Source organism: Martes martes (genome assembly GCF_963455335.1).
Source record: "Martes martes genome assembly, chromosome: 16".
Classification (NCBI taxonomy): domain Eukaryota; kingdom Metazoa; phylum Chordata; class Mammalia; order Carnivora; family Mustelidae; genus Martes; species Martes martes.
This window is the reverse complement of record NC_137904.1, coordinates 51,880,622-51,900,759: the sequence shown is the minus strand read 5'-3', so window position 1 is coordinate 51,900,759 and position 20,138 is coordinate 51,880,622. Positions and strand designations below refer to the sequence as shown.

Here is a 20,138-nt window from a genome sequence, read left to right as displayed (position 1 = left end):
GGCTCCATCCCAGGACCCTGGGATCATGACCTGAGCTTAAGACAGATGCATAACCAACTGAGCTACTCAGGAGCCCCAAGCATGTGACTCGATCTTGGGGTTGTGAGTTTGGGCCCCATATTGCATGTAGTACTAAATATATTTTTTTAATGATTGAAAAAAGTTTTGGAAATAGATATTAGTAATGGTTGTACATTGTGAATATAATTAATGCCACTGACTTGCACCCTTACAGGTAATATAAAGTTGGACCTGAGGATCAAAACAAAATCCCAGAAAGGTATAGGAAGGATTTAAAAAAAATTAGTTGGTTAAGAAACAATTTAACTCAATAAGCATTTACATTTCTACTATGTAACAGAAATGATGGATACCAAGATAAACATAGTTTCCAATCTCATAAAGAAACAGACAGCAACATGATGAGATTTTCCCAATCTTCAATTCTTTCAACATGGTAAATACTGAGAGACATTGCTTTACATCCACTCAGAAAGCAAGAACACTTCTCTACATGTCAGCAAGCAAGATAAAACCAGACCTCGGATCACGAGACTGGAAACAAACCACACAGAGTAAGTATCTCGCTTACTCCTCACTGTACCGATGTTCGCATCCACGCAGTATTTTCAGCGACATCTGCAACCCCTGCGGACTTGCTAGAAACGAAAATTCGTGGGCCCTACCCCAGACCTCCTGGATCAGAAACTCTGGGGTGGGACCCAAGCATCTGTTGGAGCGTGCCCTGCTGGTGATTCTGCCATGGGCTACATTGGAGAACCATGGCTCACGAGCCAGGAAGGCATAGTCTGTCACTGAATTCAGATCAGAATGAACCCAGGGGGAAAAATACCAACCAGCTGGCTTTTGAAACAAACATGCACAATGTTTTCCCACTGCTGAGAAAAGATTTATGGAGAGAACCTGACTTCTAAGAATGAAAAACCTATGGCTTTCTGTTTTAAACATCAAGAGAACTGAAAAAAGAAGTGATCTTTACAAGTATGAGTTTATTCTACAGGTTTTTACACACCCACAAATTAGTGCTTTTATTGCAGCTCTATTCAGGAGCCAAAACCAATGTGAATTATGTACTTATATCACACATGTAACATGTAGAAGAGAGAGAAGGAAACAGTATGGATTTTAAAGATTGGTTTTCCAATGATTAGTGAGCATATGGAAATTGAGGGTAATTACAAGTAGCTACTGAACTCTAAAATAAAAACATAAATTATATAAAAAATAAAAGGGTAAAAAAAACATTTAAAAAACGAAAACAAAAAACAGTGGCTTGTCACCTGTTAGTAACCTAATGAAACTGAAAAGGAGTCAAGTACTATCTTTTCCGTATTTAAAACAAAGTGGTTCTATTCTTTTCATAAACAGCTAGCTTTAGGTCTGAAAGGGAAGATGGGATTTTGGGTTCTGAACATCTCAAATATTTTACTGCCCTGTGTTAATGGATTCTTCTTTGTAACACTAAGAAATTTAAGTTTGCTGGAGGCGAAAAAAACAAGAGCTGGATGAGCAGTTAAATCAAATGGGATTCAGTTACTGGGACAGTTACAAATGGCACCAAATCAGAACACACACAGAGCTTGGTTTGAGGGCAAGCATGTTAAATAAAGACCAAAGAAGGCCATTTGAGATCTTTACAACAACCAAGTATTTGGCCAAATAACCTAGGTCTGGCAAGTACAAGGGTAATGAGTTAGGGAGTTAATGAGAATCTAGATTCAAATTAGCTCCAACCTGATTTACAAATTAACAATACAAAATGATTTTATTTTCTATCCTTTTCATTCAGAAGAAAATTTAAACCATATTCCTACTGCTAGTGTGAACTTCTGATGTTCCTTGTCATATTTTTGGTTAGATTTTTAAAATAAGTGGTAGCAGATGTTTATATTATTAATGTGACCGATACATTAAATTTCCAAAGAACAGAATTAGATTTAATACTAGGTTATTACTCACAATGACTCAGCATAAATAGCAGAGATCCCACAATTGTCCCCAGCCCTGGGATCATGGAGTAGGACAATTTAATGATCATTAAATGAAAATGAATTATGAAAAATGCTATTTCCAGAATGTCTTTTTCTCCCACTCCCTTCATTTGGATTTTTAAAAAGTAGACCTCATACTTTCTTTGTTTAAACACCATTTTAAATAAGCTTCTAACGTTGTTTCATTCTTCAGTTTTCCCTGAAATAAATCAAAATTTTAAAAACTTCCAAAATTTGCTATTAATTGATTTCAGATGTTTGACAGTAAAACTACTTCTGTTAACCTCTGCAAAAAAAAAAAAAAAAAAAAAAAGTCAATACTATGCCATTTGCTAAGAGGGTGGCTGAGTGTTTTTTGTTGTTGTCATCTTTTGAAGCATTTTAGGTTACAATCCAGTGTTCATATACTGGAACTAAAGCTCCTATAAGAAGATAATGAATTTGGAACATTAATGATGTAATTAGACCCTTAAGTGAAAGCCACAAAGAAATCTTATAAAAATGACTTTGTGTGTTAAACTGTGTCAACACAATGTCACTTGATTTTGTTCAACAACTGGTCAAGTCAGGGAAAGGGAATGAAAATCAAGCTACTGTGACTGAAATCAGTTTGACTCAAGGGGGAAAAAAGTTATGTCTATGTTAAGTCTTCAGACTACCAGATCACTCTACATACACTTGGACTAGAGGCTTTCTGCCACAATCTAAAATACAAATTCTTCACAAATCACAACTCGATCCCAAATGTTCTTATATGTCCTATGTTGTTTTTTAAAATTCTACCAAATAATTGATAGCTTTACAACAGAATTTCTTTTATTTAAAAAATACTTAAATCACTATCCCACAAAATGTTCAGAAACACAGGTAACTATAGAAAGTCAATGTGCATACACTGCTTTTGTTATTATAATTATGGTTGTTAGCTGAATGAGAACAAATAATAGCTAAAAAGTTTTCAAATGATAGAAAAACACACTTGGGTAAGTTATGACACAATTTTTGAGTACATAGACAACAGAAATGTCTTTTTTTTTTTTTGCACCAATTGCAAATGCAAAGTTAATGATAAAATCAGGGAAGAAAGGTCAAAAGGGGTCTTAAACATACTCACTATCTTTTACATTTTAGACAAAGGAGCTGAGAATAGAAAAACAAAACAAAACAAAAAACAAAAACCCCAACATATACACCATAACAGTCCTTTTTTTTTTTATGACTTCCACTTTTAACTCTTTTCTAAAAGCACTAGGGGCGTTGAGACCCTTATTGTAGATTATGTATCATCTCCTCTTTGGCTATGAGGTGTGTAGTTTTGTTAACTAGAGACATCAGTGAGTTCAGTTTCTGAGACCAGTCATTTAATAAATTATTTGGATCCTTGGGTCTCTGGAAGTTGATAATTCCTGCCAACCTGTCTACTTTAGCAAAGATGGTCTTGTTAACTACTAGATTCGAAAGAAAAGCTTCTGACTCCTGCAAGAGAGAGAGACAACTTGGATTAAGACAGGGTAATTACAGACAATAAATAAAATTTAAGGAAAATGTAACTCTTGACCTAAGAATATGCAGAGCTAAAATTCACTATACATAGCTAGCAACTGTTGACTTCCTGTAATAATATACTTATTTTATGTCAGCCGAGGAATGAAAAGACTGCATCTACTCGGGATCAGGGTGGAATTTGAACCCGCCTTCCTGCAAACAACACTGCTGGTACAGCACCAGCCAGCCTGCTGCCAACAGCAACCTGGTCCACTCTTGGTCTACATGTTTCCCCCTAACCATTATAAAGATAACTTGTTTCCAGAAATGCTGAGTTACAACATATGCTCTGCCACTGGCAATTATGTAGCCAAGGACAAGACACTTTACTTCTAAGGACTCTCATACCCTTGTCCAGAAATGTGAGGAGCTGAGAAGCCAACCAAGGAGCAAACCTTCGACCTCTAACATCCGTGATTCTTCTTTTTTAGCTAAACTGAAAAACTCTGGTGACAGAAGTGGCTTCTGGATCACCTCGTTTGACCCCCACCTCTGTGGTGGTGTACATGTCACCAACAGGAACCCATACCCGAACCCAGTGCTCCTCTAATGTGACCTGGGACCTCTCTCTGCAAGGGAAGTGAAGTCAAGTCTTCCTGACATTTTCTGTGGTTCAATTCTGGAAACCCAGACATATTCGTTATAGAAATATATATCCTGGACTGCAGATGAATCGATGTAAAACTACCATATTTAAGTGAAGATTTTAACTGGGACACGTAATATTAATGTAACTATAAACTTGATATTTAGGCTATTTTTTGGTATTCAAGATAGCCTAGAGAAACTTTGCCACCTAAACTTAAAATTAAATAATAAACAAAATTGATTTTCTCATTCAATTTTTACATGTCAGTTGATATTCAAAATGACTGGCTACAAACAACTACAACTACTTACATCGACAGACAGATCAAGAAGCTGAGCCATCCTCTTCATTGTTATCCTCGTGTAATACTTGGCCATTATTCTAATATTCTGGGGAGAGGACAGACGGCATGAAGAACACACAACAGTCATCAGTAGAGCTAAAAACCCATTTGTTTTCATATCCAAATAGGTCTATTTTATTTTTCTCATATCCAAATAGGTTTAGTTAAAATGTCCGATTCAGAGCTTTTCTCTATAGCTCTGGAATGAAGCTCACTGGAATGAAGCTGGTTCTAAACTTCAGAAACAAAGCAAAATTGAAATATTTTGGTTTCTGTAGTTATTTGCAAGTTATTCTGAATACTCTCCACAACTCTTCAGATACATACAGTCAGGAGTGCCCGAGTGGCCGAGTCAGTTTAGCATTTGACTTGGGCTCAGGTCATGATCCCTGGGGCCTGGGATCGAGCCCAACATCAGGTTCCCTGCTCAGCGGGGAGCCTCCTTCTCCCTCTACCCCTCCCCCCACTCGTTCTCTCTCTTTTTCAGATAAATAAATAGAATCTTGGGGGGAAAATATATATATAGTCAAAATCTAGGTTTATCTTAACTAAAATAGTGGTTAAAAATTAACTGTACTGGGATGCCCAGGTGGCTCAGTGAGTTAAGTGTCTGCCTTTAGCTCAAGTCATGGTATCAGGGTCCTCAGGCTCCCTGCTCAGTGGGGAGTCTACTTCTCTTTCTCCCTCTGCCCCTCCCCATTGCTTCTGTATGCTATCTAATAAATAAAATCTTTTTTTTAAGATTTTATTTATTTATTTGACAGAGATCACAAGCAGGCAGAGAGGCAGGCAGAGAGAGAAGAAGGGAAGCAGGCTCCCTGCTGAGCAGAGAGCCCCATGCAGGGCTTGATCCCAGGACCCTGGGATCATGACCTGAGCCGAAGGCAGAGGCTTTAACCCCAAGCCACTCAGGTGCCCCTACTAAATAAAATCTTAAAAAAAAAAAAAAAAAAAGAAACAAAACCTGGGGGGCCGGGGGGGCTCAGTCAGTTAAACATCTGCCTTCAGCTCAGGTCATGATCCCAGGGTCCTGGGATGCAGGCCCACATCAGGCTCTCTGCTGAGTGGGAAGCCTGCTTCTCCCTCTCCCACTCCCCAAGCTTGTGTTCCCTCTTTGTCTCTCTCTGTCAAATAATAATATCTTAAAAAAAACCAAAAACATACTAAAAGGTTTTTGCTAAATGCAAAAATGCTAAATGCTAAAATGCTAATGCAAGAATCTAAAGTTAAACTTTAATAATTATGACACAAATGTTTAAAAGGTTCAGATTCAAAAAATGATGGAGAGCATCTTAAAACACCATATTATCATCATTGTAACTAAAGGTAACCTGAAATTAAATTTCCTAATTTTCACTGGAAATGGTTCCTGTTATTATTCTTTTTTAAAAAATGATTTATTAATTTATTTTAGAGAGAAAGAGTGTGCAGGGGTTAGGGATCAAGGGAAAGGGAGAAAGAATTTCAACCAGACTCCTTGTTGAGCTTGAAGCCTAAAGGGGGCTCCATTTTACGACGCTGCGATCATGACCTGAGCCAAAATCAAGAGCAGGATGCTTAACCAACTGAGCCACTGTTCCCTCCCTTTATTATTATCTATGTTATTAACAAAACAATGGCATTCATAGGAAAAATGGGGAACAGTGGGGAGAGAAAATGAACTGTCTTTGAAGAAACTGTCCCTCCTCCTGTCTCTATTAGGGTCCATGGCAACACCAAATTCTTAGCAAGAGGGACAATCACTCTAGACCCCCTTTCCTTCATCCCTAAAATGTAATCAATGATGACCAAATTCTACTGATTTTCTTTCTTGAAATAATTCCATCCGATCCATTCTTCAGTCCCTCAGCCACACCTCGATGGGAGCCCACAAGGGGCCTTCACTTAGTCTTCTCAGCTCTATTCCCGTCTCTCTCCAAAATCTATTCTCCACACTTATTGCCAGAATGTTCTTTGTAAGGTCATTGTCCTCTCAGCTCCAAGTTTCCACTACTGCAGTGTATACACTTTGTTAAGTTCCAGACCCTTTCCATACCTCCGACTTCCTTCCTCACTGAGCCCTGATCTCGGAGGCACTTAAGTTCCCTGCTCAGACTATCGCATCTGCCTGCTTACCAGGTACTCTTCTTACAAATCTTACCTCCTGTGTCAATTACTGCAGATCTAGCCTGATCTTTCTTTTTCTCTTTTTTTTTCTTTTTGAAGATTTTAAGTAACCTCCACACCCAACAAGGGCTTGGACTCACAACCCCGAGATCAAGAGTCCTATGCTCTACCAACTAGGCCAGCCAGGTGCCCCCTTTCAGGTGGAATCAGTCAACTCTCCACTTAACGTTCCACTCCACATGACAACCATTTGTGCCCTGAGATCTAGAATACTTTTATTTACAAATGCATCTTCTCCTATAACTTATTTTTTTTCCCTAGACAAGGGACCGTGTCTTACTTTCTCACATGTCCCAACAACTCTGTACAGTGTCTGGCACAGAGAAGGCTCACAATAATGTTTGTTATGTGAATGAATACTGAGATAATTCAATTTATAGTGATGCCAAGAATGTCAAAGATTAGGTTTAAGACTTGCTACCCGTTCCCAAAACTACCAAGCAAGTATCAAAAAAGAACGCCTTTTGGGCACCTGGGTGGCTCAGTGGGTTGGGCCTCTGCCTTCGGCTCACGTCACGATCTCAGGGTCCTGGGATCGAGTCCCACATCGGGCTCTCTGCTCAGCAGGGAGCCTGCTTCCTCCTCTCTCTCTCTCTGCCTGCCTCTCTGCCTACTTGTGCTCTCTCTCTGTCAAATAAATAAATAAAATCTTAAAAAAAAAAAAAGAACGCCTTTCACTCACAACCATCCCCTGCATTCTTAAGAAATTCTTTCTCATTTATAGGCTATAAAAATTTTGGATTCTTTTTTCTTTAAGATTTTATTTTTAAGTAATCTCTATAACCCAATGTGAGGCTCAAACTTAGAATCCCAAGATCAAGAGTCACATGCTTTACTGACTGAGCCAGCTAGGTGTCCCTAAAATTTTGGACTCTTGAGAGTCCCTTCAAAATAAGCATGTTAAAACACAAGTGGTTTTTTGGTTGTTGTTTTCTCCTGAAAAGCCAAAAATGGGGGAATACGGCAGGGGGAAATAAGAGGGAGGAGATAAATTTGGATATGGTTTTGGAAATACACAATAAACATTCCGACAACAAATTTACATCACTACCACACCGGGCATAGCAAAAATACCCAAAAAACAAAAATCCTAGGGCAAAGAATTAAAGACATAACCTCCAAAAAACCACATCTGACTATCAAAAATGTGAAAAATAAAAGTTTGTGCTCAAATGTGACAAAGTTTTACTTTCAGAATGGCATCTCTATCATGCCCGACTCTTACATGTTCAACGACTCTGTTCTTCAAGTCTTTCCACCTTCTTTCACCTTCCTCTGTAGAACCAAAAACATCAGTTGCCGGACTCTCAAGAGACCCTTTCCTTAATTCCATTCCATAGTCTTCAACAAGTGTGGACCAACGCATCAGCTCCATTGTGGTAAAAAGTTTTAAAAGATCCCTGTAAATTGTATAAAACTTAATATTCCAAATCTGTAACAATGATATTTCATGTACTATAACAGCAAATGTTTAAATATAAATTTTTATTTGTAGAACAAAACGTTATGTTGATTATCATTTATTTTACCTACTATCCTACCATTTCTTCCACAGTAATTCTGAATGGAGCATTCCCCTATTTAATATCCTGCAATATATTTGCCAGTCTCTGGAATAAGTAAGGTAAACTCACCAATGAGACAGATAAAGGAAAGACAGCTTTTAATAAATAAAAGCCCACTGTGCACAGGAAGCACAGGTCTGCTCTATATGGTACACACTTCTGAAAGTCACAGAACCCCACACTAGGAAGACTGAACTCTATCAAATGGTTAATTAACCAAAAGCTGCTAAAGGGAGCTTGATATCTGATGAATGGCTTCTTTCTTTCTTTCTTTATTTTTAAAGCAGGCTCCACACCCGGCCTGGAGCCCAGCGTGAGGCCCGAGCTCACAACCCCAAGATAAAGACCTGAGCTGAGACCAATAGTCGGACGCTTAACTGACTGAGCCTCCCAGGCGCCCTTGGTAAGTGGTTTAGAATGAAGCGTGTTATAAGCTCATTAATTCCTAATGCAGCGTGAAAAAACACTTCACTACTTTATGAACTCTATTTTTATTCACCAATACACTATCAGCAACCAAATTCAGCAGGTGTACACTTAGGTTAACCTATTTTCTTTCAAAATAGTGTTTCTGCTGAGAGGTACTGCACTAGCTAAAAAAGGTACTTACTTGTATTTAGGAATTTCTTCTAACTTCTTGTCACCACTTATTCGGTGAACCAAATCTGACTGTTCGTTGTCAAAAGGAGCCAAGATCACATAGAGGACAACACTTTTCAGAGCCTAAAAATGTATAACACAATGGATTATAAGCAAGCTTAGAAACAAAGTGGAACCTCTGGCAGGAACTAAAAAATCATGGGAGAATTGTCATATATATATTCATGTTTGGTATTCTACTCAAAAGTCTTAGGGAATAAACATCCTGCCAAGCTGCCCTTTATAGAGGCTTCTTGTCATATGTTTCTCTGAAACAATTACAGTGAGTCTATGCTAACTTGAATTACTGCTTGGTGCCAGATGTATACGGAAAAAGTTCTTGTAACAAATTAGCAGCACAAACATGGAATATACATTTAAACTATTTGAAACAGTTTTGTGAAATAATTTTCCAAAGTAATGCTAGGTCTTTTACCTTAACCTTCGTTAGCAAGTGACCTGCTATACATATGTTATTTTATTCCGTTTTTTTTTTTTTTTTTTTTTAAGTCATCTCTACATCCAACCAACTCATGAGCCCAAGGATCAAGCGTCACATGCTCTGAGCCAGCCAGGCGCGCCTGCTATAAATTTTTTATTTTTTTTTAGAAGATTTTATTTATTTATTTGACAGAGAGAGACACAGCGAGGGAGGGAACACAAGCAGGGGATGTGGGAGAGGGAGGAGAGGGCTTCCCAATGAGCAGAGAGCCCGATGCGGGCCTCGATCCCAGGAACCCAGGATCATGACCTGAGCTGAAGGCAGACGCTTAACAACTGAGCCATCCAGGCACCCCTAAATTTTATCATAAAGATTTTATTTATTTACTTGAGAGAGAATGAGAGGGGGGAGGATCAGAGGGAGAAGCAGACTCCCCGCCAGGCAGGGAGTCCGATCTGGGACTCGATCCTGGGACCCCAGGATCATGACCCGAGCTGAAGGCAGTTGCTTAACCAACTGAGCCAACCCAGGCGCCCTGCCCCCCCCCCTTTTTTTTTTTTTTTTTAAGGATTTTTTGTGGGGGGTGCCTGGGTGGCTCAGTCAGTTAAACATCTGCCTTCAGCTCTGGTCACGATACCAGGGTCCCAGGACTGAGTCCTGCATTGGGCTCCCTACTCAGCAGAGAGTCTGCTTCTCCCTCTGCCCCCACCCTCTGCTCATGTTCTCTCTCTCAAATAAATAAATAAAATCTTGGGACACCTGGGTGGCTCACTGGGTTAAGCCGCTGCCTTCGGCTCAGGTCATGATCTCAGGGTCCTGGGATCGAGCCCCGAGTCGGCCTCTCTGCTCAGCAGGGAGCCTGCCCCCCCCGACTCTCTGCCTGTCTCTCTGTCTACTTGTGATCTCTGTCAAACAAATAAATAAAATCTTTAAAAAAAAATAAATAAAATCTTTAAAAATATATTCAAAAAAAAGATTTTTAAAAAATCTATTTGAGGGGCGCCTGGGTGGCTCAGTGGGTTAAAGCCTCTGCCTTCGGCTCGGGTCATGATCCCAGGGTCCTGGGATCGAGCCCCGCATCGGGCTCTCTGCTCAGTGGAGAGCCTGCTTCCTCCTCTCTCTGCCTGACTCTCTGCCTACTTGTGATCTCTGTCAAATAAATAAAATCTTTAAAAAAAAAAAAAATCTATTTGACAGAGAGAGAGAGTATGAGCAGGGCAAACAGCAGAAGGAGAGGGAGAAGCAGGTTCCTCACTAAGCAAGGAGCCCAAAGCAGGGCTCGATCCCAGGCCCACCAAATCATGGCTTGAGCCTATGGTTTAAAAGATTTTATTTATCTATTTATTTATTTAAAACATGCTTGCACATGGGTGAGCAGGAGAGTGGGGAGAGGGGAAGAGGGAAAGAATGAATCTGATGTGGGGCTCGATCTCACAACTCTGAAATCATGACCTGAGCCAAAATCAAGAGCAGGATGCTTACCCGACTGAGCTACCTAGGTGTCCCCCTTTTAAACAGTAAGGCTACATTCTTCAAAAGTGGTAATTTAGAATACTGCCACAATTTGTTTGGATCAGTAAAGATACACTGAATTATCAACACACAGAATAGAACGTAGCACCACACAACCGCATATAATTACTGAAGTTAAAACCATTTCAAAATAAAAAATGCAATTCCTCCTAGTAAGTATCAACCAAATATAAGAATACATTCTCACCTGTTGCCACTTTTCGCTTTCTGCCTGTATACAAGGAGTATCATATATTGCTCTGTAGTGCTTACAAATAGACAAATAGGACCCCTCATGCTGATCCAGCTGAATCATTAAATTATAATATTTCAACTTTAATTTCTGGAAAAAAAAAAGGTTGGTAAAATAAATTGGGGTGTATAGGTTTTTTCCAAACACTTCTAAAGTAAACTTGCAGTAAGAGACATGCTTACCTCTGTATTTTCTTCCTGGAAAAATTTGGTGTTAATTTTCTTGCTGATGATTTGTGTGCGAATGTAATCCTTCACAGCCAGGCAGAGCCTCATTTGCTCCAAAATAAACTCCACTCTCTCCTTCTTTTCCATTGACCCGTAGGTTTCCACCTAACAAAGTAAGACCCCAAATAAGTTTATACTTGGTAATTTCTAAAAATTGCATAATTAAATGTATGGAAATATTCACACCTGCCAAACAATAGGAAGCTTCTCACACACTGAGAGAGTGATGATATAAAAAGCTAGTTTCCTCCAAGAATTTACAATTAAAAAAAATTATATAGGAAAATGTATTTTTTTTTCTTCTGGTGTAAAAAGTTCTGTGAGTTTTAACACACGTACAGACTTGTGTAATCACAATCAAGATACAGAATAGTTCTATCACCCCAAAACTCCCTCATCTGCCCCTTTATAGGCACATACTTCCCCCACTCAGAATGATCTGTTCTCTATCAGTACAGCTATATCTTTTCAAGAATATCAAAAACTGGGGCGCCTGGGTGGCTCAGTGGGTTAAAGCCTCTGCTTCGGCTCAGGTCATGATCCCAGGGTCCTGGGATCGGGCCCCACATTGGGCTCTCTGCTCGGCAGGAAGCCTGCTTCCCCTCCTCTCTCTGCATGCCTCTCTGCCTACTTGTGATCTCTGTCAAATAAATAAATAAAATCCTAAAAAAAAAAAAAAAGAAAAAATATCAAAAACAGAATGCAACCTCTTAGGACTGTTTGTTCATTCAGCACAATGCTTTGAATACTAAGATTCATTGGGGCGCCTGGGTGGCTCAGTGGGTTAACGCCGCTGCCTTCGGCTCAGGTCATGATCCCAGCGTCCTGGGATCGAGCCCCGCATCGGGCTTTCTGCTCAGCAGGGAGCCTGCTTCCTGCCTTCTCTCTCTGCTTGCCTCTATGAATACTAAGATTCATTTAAGTTGTGTATCATCAATAGTTCATTAATTTTTTTAAAAGATTTTATTTATTTATTTGAGAGAGAGAGAGAGAGAAATAGAGTGAGCACAAGCCAGGCAGAGGGAGAAAGAGAAGCAGACTCCTCACTGAGCAAGGAGTCTAATATGGGATGCGACCCCAGGACCCTGGGATCATGACATGGGCTGGAGGCAGACGCTTAACCAACTGAGCCACCCAGGAGCCCAAGAAATGATGATTCTAAACACGAAAAAAGATGCCACTTCCAGGCTATTGATGTAACAAAAAAATTATAGAAAAAAAGAGGTCCTAGACTTTTTAAAATTCAGATAACAAGGTTGATATGACTCCTAATGGATGGAGAATGTAGAGTTACAGTAAATATACAATTACAATATAGAAAATCAAATACGTTGAATACTATGAAAAACATTTTTAATATTTGGCATAGACATATTGCAAGTCAATTTATAAAATGTAGAACAGCAAAGTGGACTGAAGTAAGGCTATTTCATTATTACTATTATTATAACTGAGAAAGGTTTTTATTTCATGGTTTTCTTTATAATTTTTTGTTAGGGAAAATAAAAACTTATACAATGAGCCATCAATGTTTCACTTATATGTCTTCACCCACTCTCCATGTGTCAATTACTTTGAAGCAAATTTCAGACAACATATCATAGATTTCAGTATGTGTCTCTAAAAGATAAACTTCGAAAAAAGTTATCTAAAAATTCCTTATATAACCAAATATCTAATCAGTCCCCAATATCTATCTCATTTATTTTAATTAAATCAGAATCCAAATAAGGCTCGTACTTGCAGTTGGTAGATACATTTCTTATGGCTCTTTTTTCCTTGACATTTATTTGTTGACAAAATCAAGCCAATCATCCTATAGTTTCTGAGAGTCTAAATTAAGCTGATTGCATCCCTGTGGTATCATTTAAGAGGCTCCTTTGCCCCTAGTATATCCTGTAAACTGGTAGTTAAGCCTAGAAGCTTTTCGTAATTGAGGTGACTTTTTTTGGGCAAGAATATCTCAGAGGATGTCGAATCATGAGGCACACAATCCTCCTGGTTCAAAACAGAGTTTGAAGGCAAAGCTATGCAGACAACAGAAAGATCAGTGGTTGCCAGGGGTTGGGATGGGGAGGAGGGAGGAATAGGTAGACCACAGAGAATTTTTAGGGCAGTAAAATTACTTTACATGATACTACATTGATGAACACAGGTCATTATACGTTTGTCAAAATCTGCAGAACATACCACACCAAGAGTGAACCTTAATGCAAACTATAGGCTTTGGGTGATCACGTGTCGATGTAGGTTTATCAACTGTAACTAATGTTCCACTCTGGTGGGAGATATTGGTAGAAGGGGAAGTTGGGCATGTGTGTACATGTTTGGGGGGGGCGGCATTGGGGGGGGGGAACGCTCTGTACTTGCCACTCGACTTTGTTATGAACCTAAAATTGCTCTAAAAAACAAAGTCTTTTAATTCAGAAGAAGAAAAGAAGCCTGAACCCAAACAGAACTAGTATGAATCTGAACTTTACCACTTCTTGGCAATGACTTAATCACCCATTACTTAATCCCTTTGAGTTTCAGTTTCCTTGGCAGAAAAATGGGGATAAAAATAGTATTGTGGGGGCGCCTGGGTGGCTCAGTGGGATAAAGCCTCTGCCTTCGGCTCCGGTCATGATCTCAGGGTCCTGGGATCGAGTCCCGCATCGGGCTCTCCGCTCGGTGGGGAGCCTGCTCCCTCCTCCACTCTCTGCCTGCCTCTCTGCCTACTTGTGATCTCTGTCAAATAGATAAATAAATCTTTAAAAAAAAAAAATAGTATTGTGGGGGCGCCTGGGTGGCTCAGGCGGTTAAAGCCTCTGCCTTTGGCTCAGGTCATGATCCCAGGACCCTGGGATCGAGCCCCGCATCAGGCTCTCTGCTCAGCAGGGAGCCTGCTTCCCCATCTCTCTCTGCCTGCCTCTCTGCCTACATGTGATCTCTCTCTCTCTGTCAAATAAATAAATAAAGTTAAAAAAAATAGTATTGTGTATGAACACTGAAGATAAAATGTATAGAGAACACAGGACATGTTTTTAAAAAACAATAAAAACAATGCACAGCACACAGAATACTCTCAGTGTTATTTTTTCCCTTCCTTTAGCTAAAATGGCGCATGACTGAAAAATCAGAGTAAGCAATTTAACGTAATGAGGAAACCTTGATGGATCAAAATCGCAAGGAAAATTTTGAGTGAGTCTACCGCTTTTCTCAGATTTCTTAGTTCGCTGCTGTCTCATTTTAAGATCTCTCTTAAAAATTTGTCCTGAAACACAGCAAATTATGAGGCAATTTTTCTTTGTTAAAATAATTTAGCCTAGAAATTGACCATCAATCAAATATTCATACAGAATAAAGTTAATGATTATTAGCAAATCCCCAAGGCATACACAGTACATGAATTACTAATTTTATTTAAGTTCTAAGAGAATGAAAATTTTCAAAGAGCACAAAATCAAGACTAATGCATTGACTTTAACTTTTCTTCAAAACTTTTTAGCAGTTAAATTTAATCAGGACCCTAATTACATAATTTTCAGGTACTGAATAAACCTCATGCTCCACAGCTCGCTCTTAGTCTTGGTAGTTTTGAAAAAGTGATAAGGTGTCAAAATAAGCTACTTCCACAAGAAATACTGCTGACTAAATATAAAGATTTTCACATTCTAAATATAACTCCTTACCTGTAACTCCTGTAAAATGGAGGCTGCCTCCTTCACATCACCGTTTTGTTCTTTTATAGTTGCTAATGTTTTTGTCAGCCGAGCACGCTCGATTTCAACATAAATCTACAAATATGAGAAATTTGTATTATCAAAATTGCCATGGAAATGTGTTAACATTTTAAAGATAAAGTTGAACTATTATTCAAACTAAGCCCAACAGTATTTATCCCGCCGTTACTGTGCACTTTATCCTCCATGTACAAATACAGCTGTTATTATGTTAATATGTTATTAAAAAGGGATCAAAAGAAATACAAATGGATTCTGACAAGACAGTGAAATTTTGAAAATTAAACTTACACTGTGAATACGCTGTTACTTTTTTTTTAAGTAAGCTCTACACCCAACATGGGGCTCGAACTCCAACTCCAAGATCAAGAGTCAACTTGCCCTATGAACTGAGCCAGCCAGGCTCCCCAGTACTCTATCATTTTAAATAGTAGAGTGAAACCTTAGCTATCTCAAGCAGATCAGGCTAGGGTGAAGAATTAGCTTTATCTTTGATTCATTATTACCACATGTAAACTTGGGGTAAGATCACTAATTCCTAGAAAAACCTGGATATATCAAGACTGACACTATTTAAATATATTCATTTGGGGGTGCCTGGATGGCTCATTTGCAAGAACATGGTCATTTGTTTGAGCTCCATGATGGGTGAAAAGATTACTTAAAAATAAAATCTTTGAAATATATATATAAAAATAAATAAATACATTCATTTGTATATGGGAAGATACCAGAAGGAAATGTACAAAGATAATGGTTCAATCAAGGTGATGACTTATTTTGTGATCTTAAAAAATATATACAACTGAGGAGGGTATGTGCTATGGTGCGTGCTGCGAAATGCGTAAGCCTGATGATTCACAGACCTGTACCCCTGGGGCAAATAATACATTATATGTTAATAAAAATAGTAAAAAAAATACACACCTATTGATATAATGTCTACATAACAATCTCTGAAAATAGAAAAGACAGGACTTTTCACTGTGAGTTAAGCCAATGGAGAACTTACCTTTCCTTCTGTAACCATTCGTAGAGTATCAATTAATCGAAGTTTGATTGGAAGGTCTGTGATTTCCTCAACATAAGTACAACACTGTTGAACCATTTTTGCAACAGCCTAAAATAATAAAAACCATTCATAAGTAAGAGTCATTCCTTATATAGTTAAAAAGAAAGTATTTCATTGATGGACGAGCTATGTTCAAATCTAGTCTTCCCAAGCAATTCTAGAAATGGAAATGCCTATCATAAAAACATAAGGAATGCCTGGCTGGCTTAGTTTGTAGAGCATGCAACTCTTGATATCAGAGTTATAAGTTCAAGCCCCATGTTGGGTGTAGAGCTTGTGTTTAAAAAATTCATGGGGTGCCTGGGTGGCTAAATTCGTTAAGCGACTGCCTTCAGCTCAGGTCGTGATCCCAGGGTCCTGGGATCAAGCCCCAAGTTGGGCTCCCTGCTGCAGGGAGTCTTGCTTCTCCCTCTCCCTCTGCTTGTGCTGTCAAATAAATAAAATCTTTAAAAAAAAAATTTTAAATGCCTCTGATAGGAGGCACCTGGGTGGCTCAGTCAGTTGAGCAGTTGCCTTCAGCTCAGGTCATGCTCCTAGGATCCAAGGATAGAGCCCTGCATTGGACTCCCTGCTGCTCACTGGGGAGACTGCTTTTGCCCCTCCCCCCTGCTAGTGCATGCACTCTCTCTCTCTTAAATAAGATATTGAAAAAAACGTCTCTGATAGCTAAGAAGTACTGAACACCTAGTAATAAACTCAAAAAGGTTAGGGAAACCTCAGATTAAAGACTTTACCCCTCTCCACTACCAACAGTGAACCGATGACACAAAGGGGTATCTGAAGATGTCTATTAGAAGGCTTCCTAGGGGCACCTGGGTGGCTCAGGGGGTTAAAGCTTCTGCCTTTGGCTCAGGTCATGATCCCAGGGTCCTGGGATCAAGCCCCGCATCGGGCTCTCTGCTCGGCGGGGAGCCTGCTTCCTCCCTTCTCTCTCTGCCTGCCTCTCTGCCTACTTGTGATCTGTCTGTCAAATAAATAAATAAAATCTTAGAAGGCTTCCTAGGGGTGCCTGTGTGGCTCAGTGGGTTAAAGCCTCTGCCTTCGTCTCAGATCATGATCTCAGGGTCCTGGGATCAAGCCCCGCATGGGGCTCTCTGCTCAGTGGGGAGCCTGCTTCCTCCTCTCTCTCTCTCTGCCTGCCTCTCCGCGTATTTGTGATATCTCTGTCAAATAAATAAATAAAATCTTAAAAAAAAAAAAAAAAAAAGAAGGCTTCCTAGATGGGGCGCCTGGGCGGTTCAGCTGGTTAGGCATTTGCCTTCAGCTCAATTATGATCTCAGGGTCTTGAGATCGAGCCCTACATTGGCTCCTTCTTCATCTCTCCGCTTATGCTGTCTCTCTCAAATAAAAAAGTAAAATCTATAAAGATTTTATTTATTTATTTATTTATTTGTCAGAGAGAGTGAGCACAGGTAGACAGAGAGGCAGGCAGAGGCAGAGGGAGAAGCAGGCTCCCTGCTGAGCAAGGAGCCTGATGTGGGACTCAATCCCAGGACCCTGGGATCATGACCTGAGCCGAAGGCAGCCGCTTAATCAACTGAGCCATCCAGGCGTCCCAAAAAAGTAAAATCTAAAAAAGGCTTCCTAAATAGCCTTTTTTTTTTTTTGAGACCAAGCAAAAAAGCACAGAAGGAGCTGTAAAATATGAAAGGGGAGAGAAAGAGAAGAGAAAAGCAGAGTTCAACAGTGGCTGTGAACACAATGGAGTCACAGCCAGCAGATACCGTGACTGAAGAAAAGAATCAGGGGCAGAGCAGAAGGTTAAATAGTTCTACCCCTGGGTAGGGAGAAGCAGCCATGGTCACCCATAGTACCCTCAATAAAATATGACATTGATGGTCATGTATCCCTGCCCCAGGTTCCTCACAGATAATATAAATGGGTTGGACTACATTACCTCTAGCTCTAACATTCCATCATCTAGGTCAGAGGTCAGCAAAACATTTCAGTAAATTTCAGTAAGTATTTACATAGTAAATATTTTAAACTCTGTGGGCCATAGGGTCTCTGTGGCAAATATTCACCTCTGCCTTTGTAACTACAAAGCTGCCCATAAGTAACAAATGGGTGGCTCTTTATAAAACCTTTACTTACAAAGCCAGCAGGTAGGATCTGGTCCATGGCCTATAGTTTGCAAACTCTAATACATATTCTAAACAGCATTATCAATTATCATAATAATTGAGAATAATAACTGGGACTCTTTGTCATCAAGAAAATGCATATTTCATTTAAGACAGCAGAAAAGTAAATAATACCTTCTGTCAACTATATCTCAATCATGCTGAAAAAAAAAATCCCATGGTCTATCCTGTTAAGATTTCCTTGAAAAATAATACTCATGTAGCTCGGGTCGAACTTCTAATTATCTGAAAAACTGGCTGTTCAGAGACACAGGAGTTCCAGAAAGTGAAGGTTTTATTATAAAACAGAACTCTTTCAATAAGTGCAAGGCTCTGGGACACCTTGTATCTCAAAAAATGATCCCTGTAACACTAATTATAACCATGATTTCTAGAAGGGCATACAACTTAGTAATTCTAAAAGCTGTGCAAAAACTACATTAACAGAAATCAGATGGGGTACAAGAAAAAACAAAACAAACAGTTACATCAATATTCTAATGGTAAGTGAACATCCTGCTGTTCCTTGAAAAAAATACAAGTCATTAGGTAAGTCACGGTTGGAGTGAGGCTTACCCCCTGGGCTCAAGTGACAGACAGTGAATTAGAAACCATTAATTTTAAGCAATCTAGAAAAGGTTATTTTAAGAAAATCATTACTTTCTAAGTCTGGTCGAGCAAAAAGAAAAGTTTTAGGTAAAGAGTAATTATGGGAAAAGGAGAGGCACATTTTGAGTCCTTAAGCACTTTCCAGAGCTAAGAAGACACGTGTCACAGCGAAAAGAAGAGCCCCACTGCAGCTGTGGTCACTCCATTAGCCAGTTGTGAGACTGGCTCAAACTCTTTTTCCTCCAGGAAGCGTCCCTGACAAACCTAATCAAAACCCCCTCCCCCTCCTTTCATGTCTCCTAGTGCCACTCACTGTTCCATATCATTCACTCTATATTGCTGTGTGTGTAACTTTTATTTTTTTTGCGATCTTATTTATTTGAGAGAGAGTGTGCAAGACAGCAAGCTGGGGGAGGAGCAGAGGGAAAGGGACAAGCAGAGTCAGAGCTGAGTGCAGGGCTGATGCAGGGCTCCATCCCACGACTCTGAGATCATGACCTGAGCTGAAATCTAGGGTCAGCTGCTCAACCCACTGTGCCACCCAGGTGCCCCTATGTGTCTAATTTTACAAAACAAATCATCCTGCTAAAGATGTACCACTGTCACTTGTGATTTACATTGTGCACGGAACTAGAGGTTACCTGGCACATTTCTTCACATTCTAAGAGTCTGACATATAAATGTCAGTTTCTCAATCAGAAAAGCAACAGAGTTAAACAGTCCTTTCTACTAGCTCTGAAATGTTATGACTCTATTAATAATCCATGTTTTTGGATATGTGCTTTGAATGGCACTAGTACTATAATAAACACACATTTTTGTTTACTTTATCCCAGGGTGCCTCCAGACAAATAAATAAGCAGCCCTTTCCAAACTGTCCTATAGAAAGCAAACCTGTTAGCACTGGGGAGGGTATGTGTTATGGTGAGTGCTGTGAATTGTGTAAGACTGATGAATCACAGAACTGTACCCCTGAAACAAATAATACATTATATGTTAATTAAAAAAAATAATAAAGTACTTATCTCCTGCTATAGAAAAAAAAATAAAAGTAAATATCTTAGCAAATCAGAGGAAGGGGTGGTGCCTGGGTGGCTCAGTTGGTTAAGGGACTGCCTTCAGCTCAGGTCATGATCCTGGAGTCCCAGGATTGAGTCCCACATCGGGCTCCCAGCTCTACAGGGAGTCTGCTTCTCCCTCTGACCCTCTCCCCTCTCAAGCTCTCTCTCTCACTCTCTCAAGTAAATAAATAAAATCTTTTTTAAAAAAAAAAAAAGAAAGAAAGAAAATCAGAGGAAGACAATGGTTCATCTATGCC

The 20,138-nt window shown here is 39.5% G+C and overlaps 1 protein-coding gene across 1 annotated transcript in view; it reads right to left on the bottom strand.

The window, feature by feature from the left end:
- Positions 1-991: 991 nt before the first annotated feature.
- Positions 992-20,138, bottom strand: part of PSMD12 (proteasome 26S subunit, non-ATPase 12) — a 29,362-nt gene continuing 10,215 nt past the window's right edge. Inside the window, exons 4-11 of the mRNA XM_080827386.1 lie at positions 16,028-16,135; positions 14,965-15,069; positions 11,249-11,398; positions 11,022-11,156; positions 8,831-8,943; positions 7,881-8,055; positions 4,458-4,535; positions 992-3,488 (exon numbers count right to left, since the gene is read on the bottom strand). Of these exons, the coding sequence (XP_080683512.1) occupies positions 3,279-3,488; positions 4,458-4,535; positions 7,881-8,055; positions 8,831-8,943; positions 11,022-11,156; positions 11,249-11,398; positions 14,965-15,069; positions 16,028-16,135 (1,074 nt within the window). The 3' untranslated portion in view covers positions 992-3,278. The remainder of the gene's footprint in view (positions 3,489-4,457; positions 4,536-7,880; positions 8,056-8,830; positions 8,944-11,021; positions 11,157-11,248; positions 11,399-14,964; positions 15,070-16,027; positions 16,136-20,138) is intronic.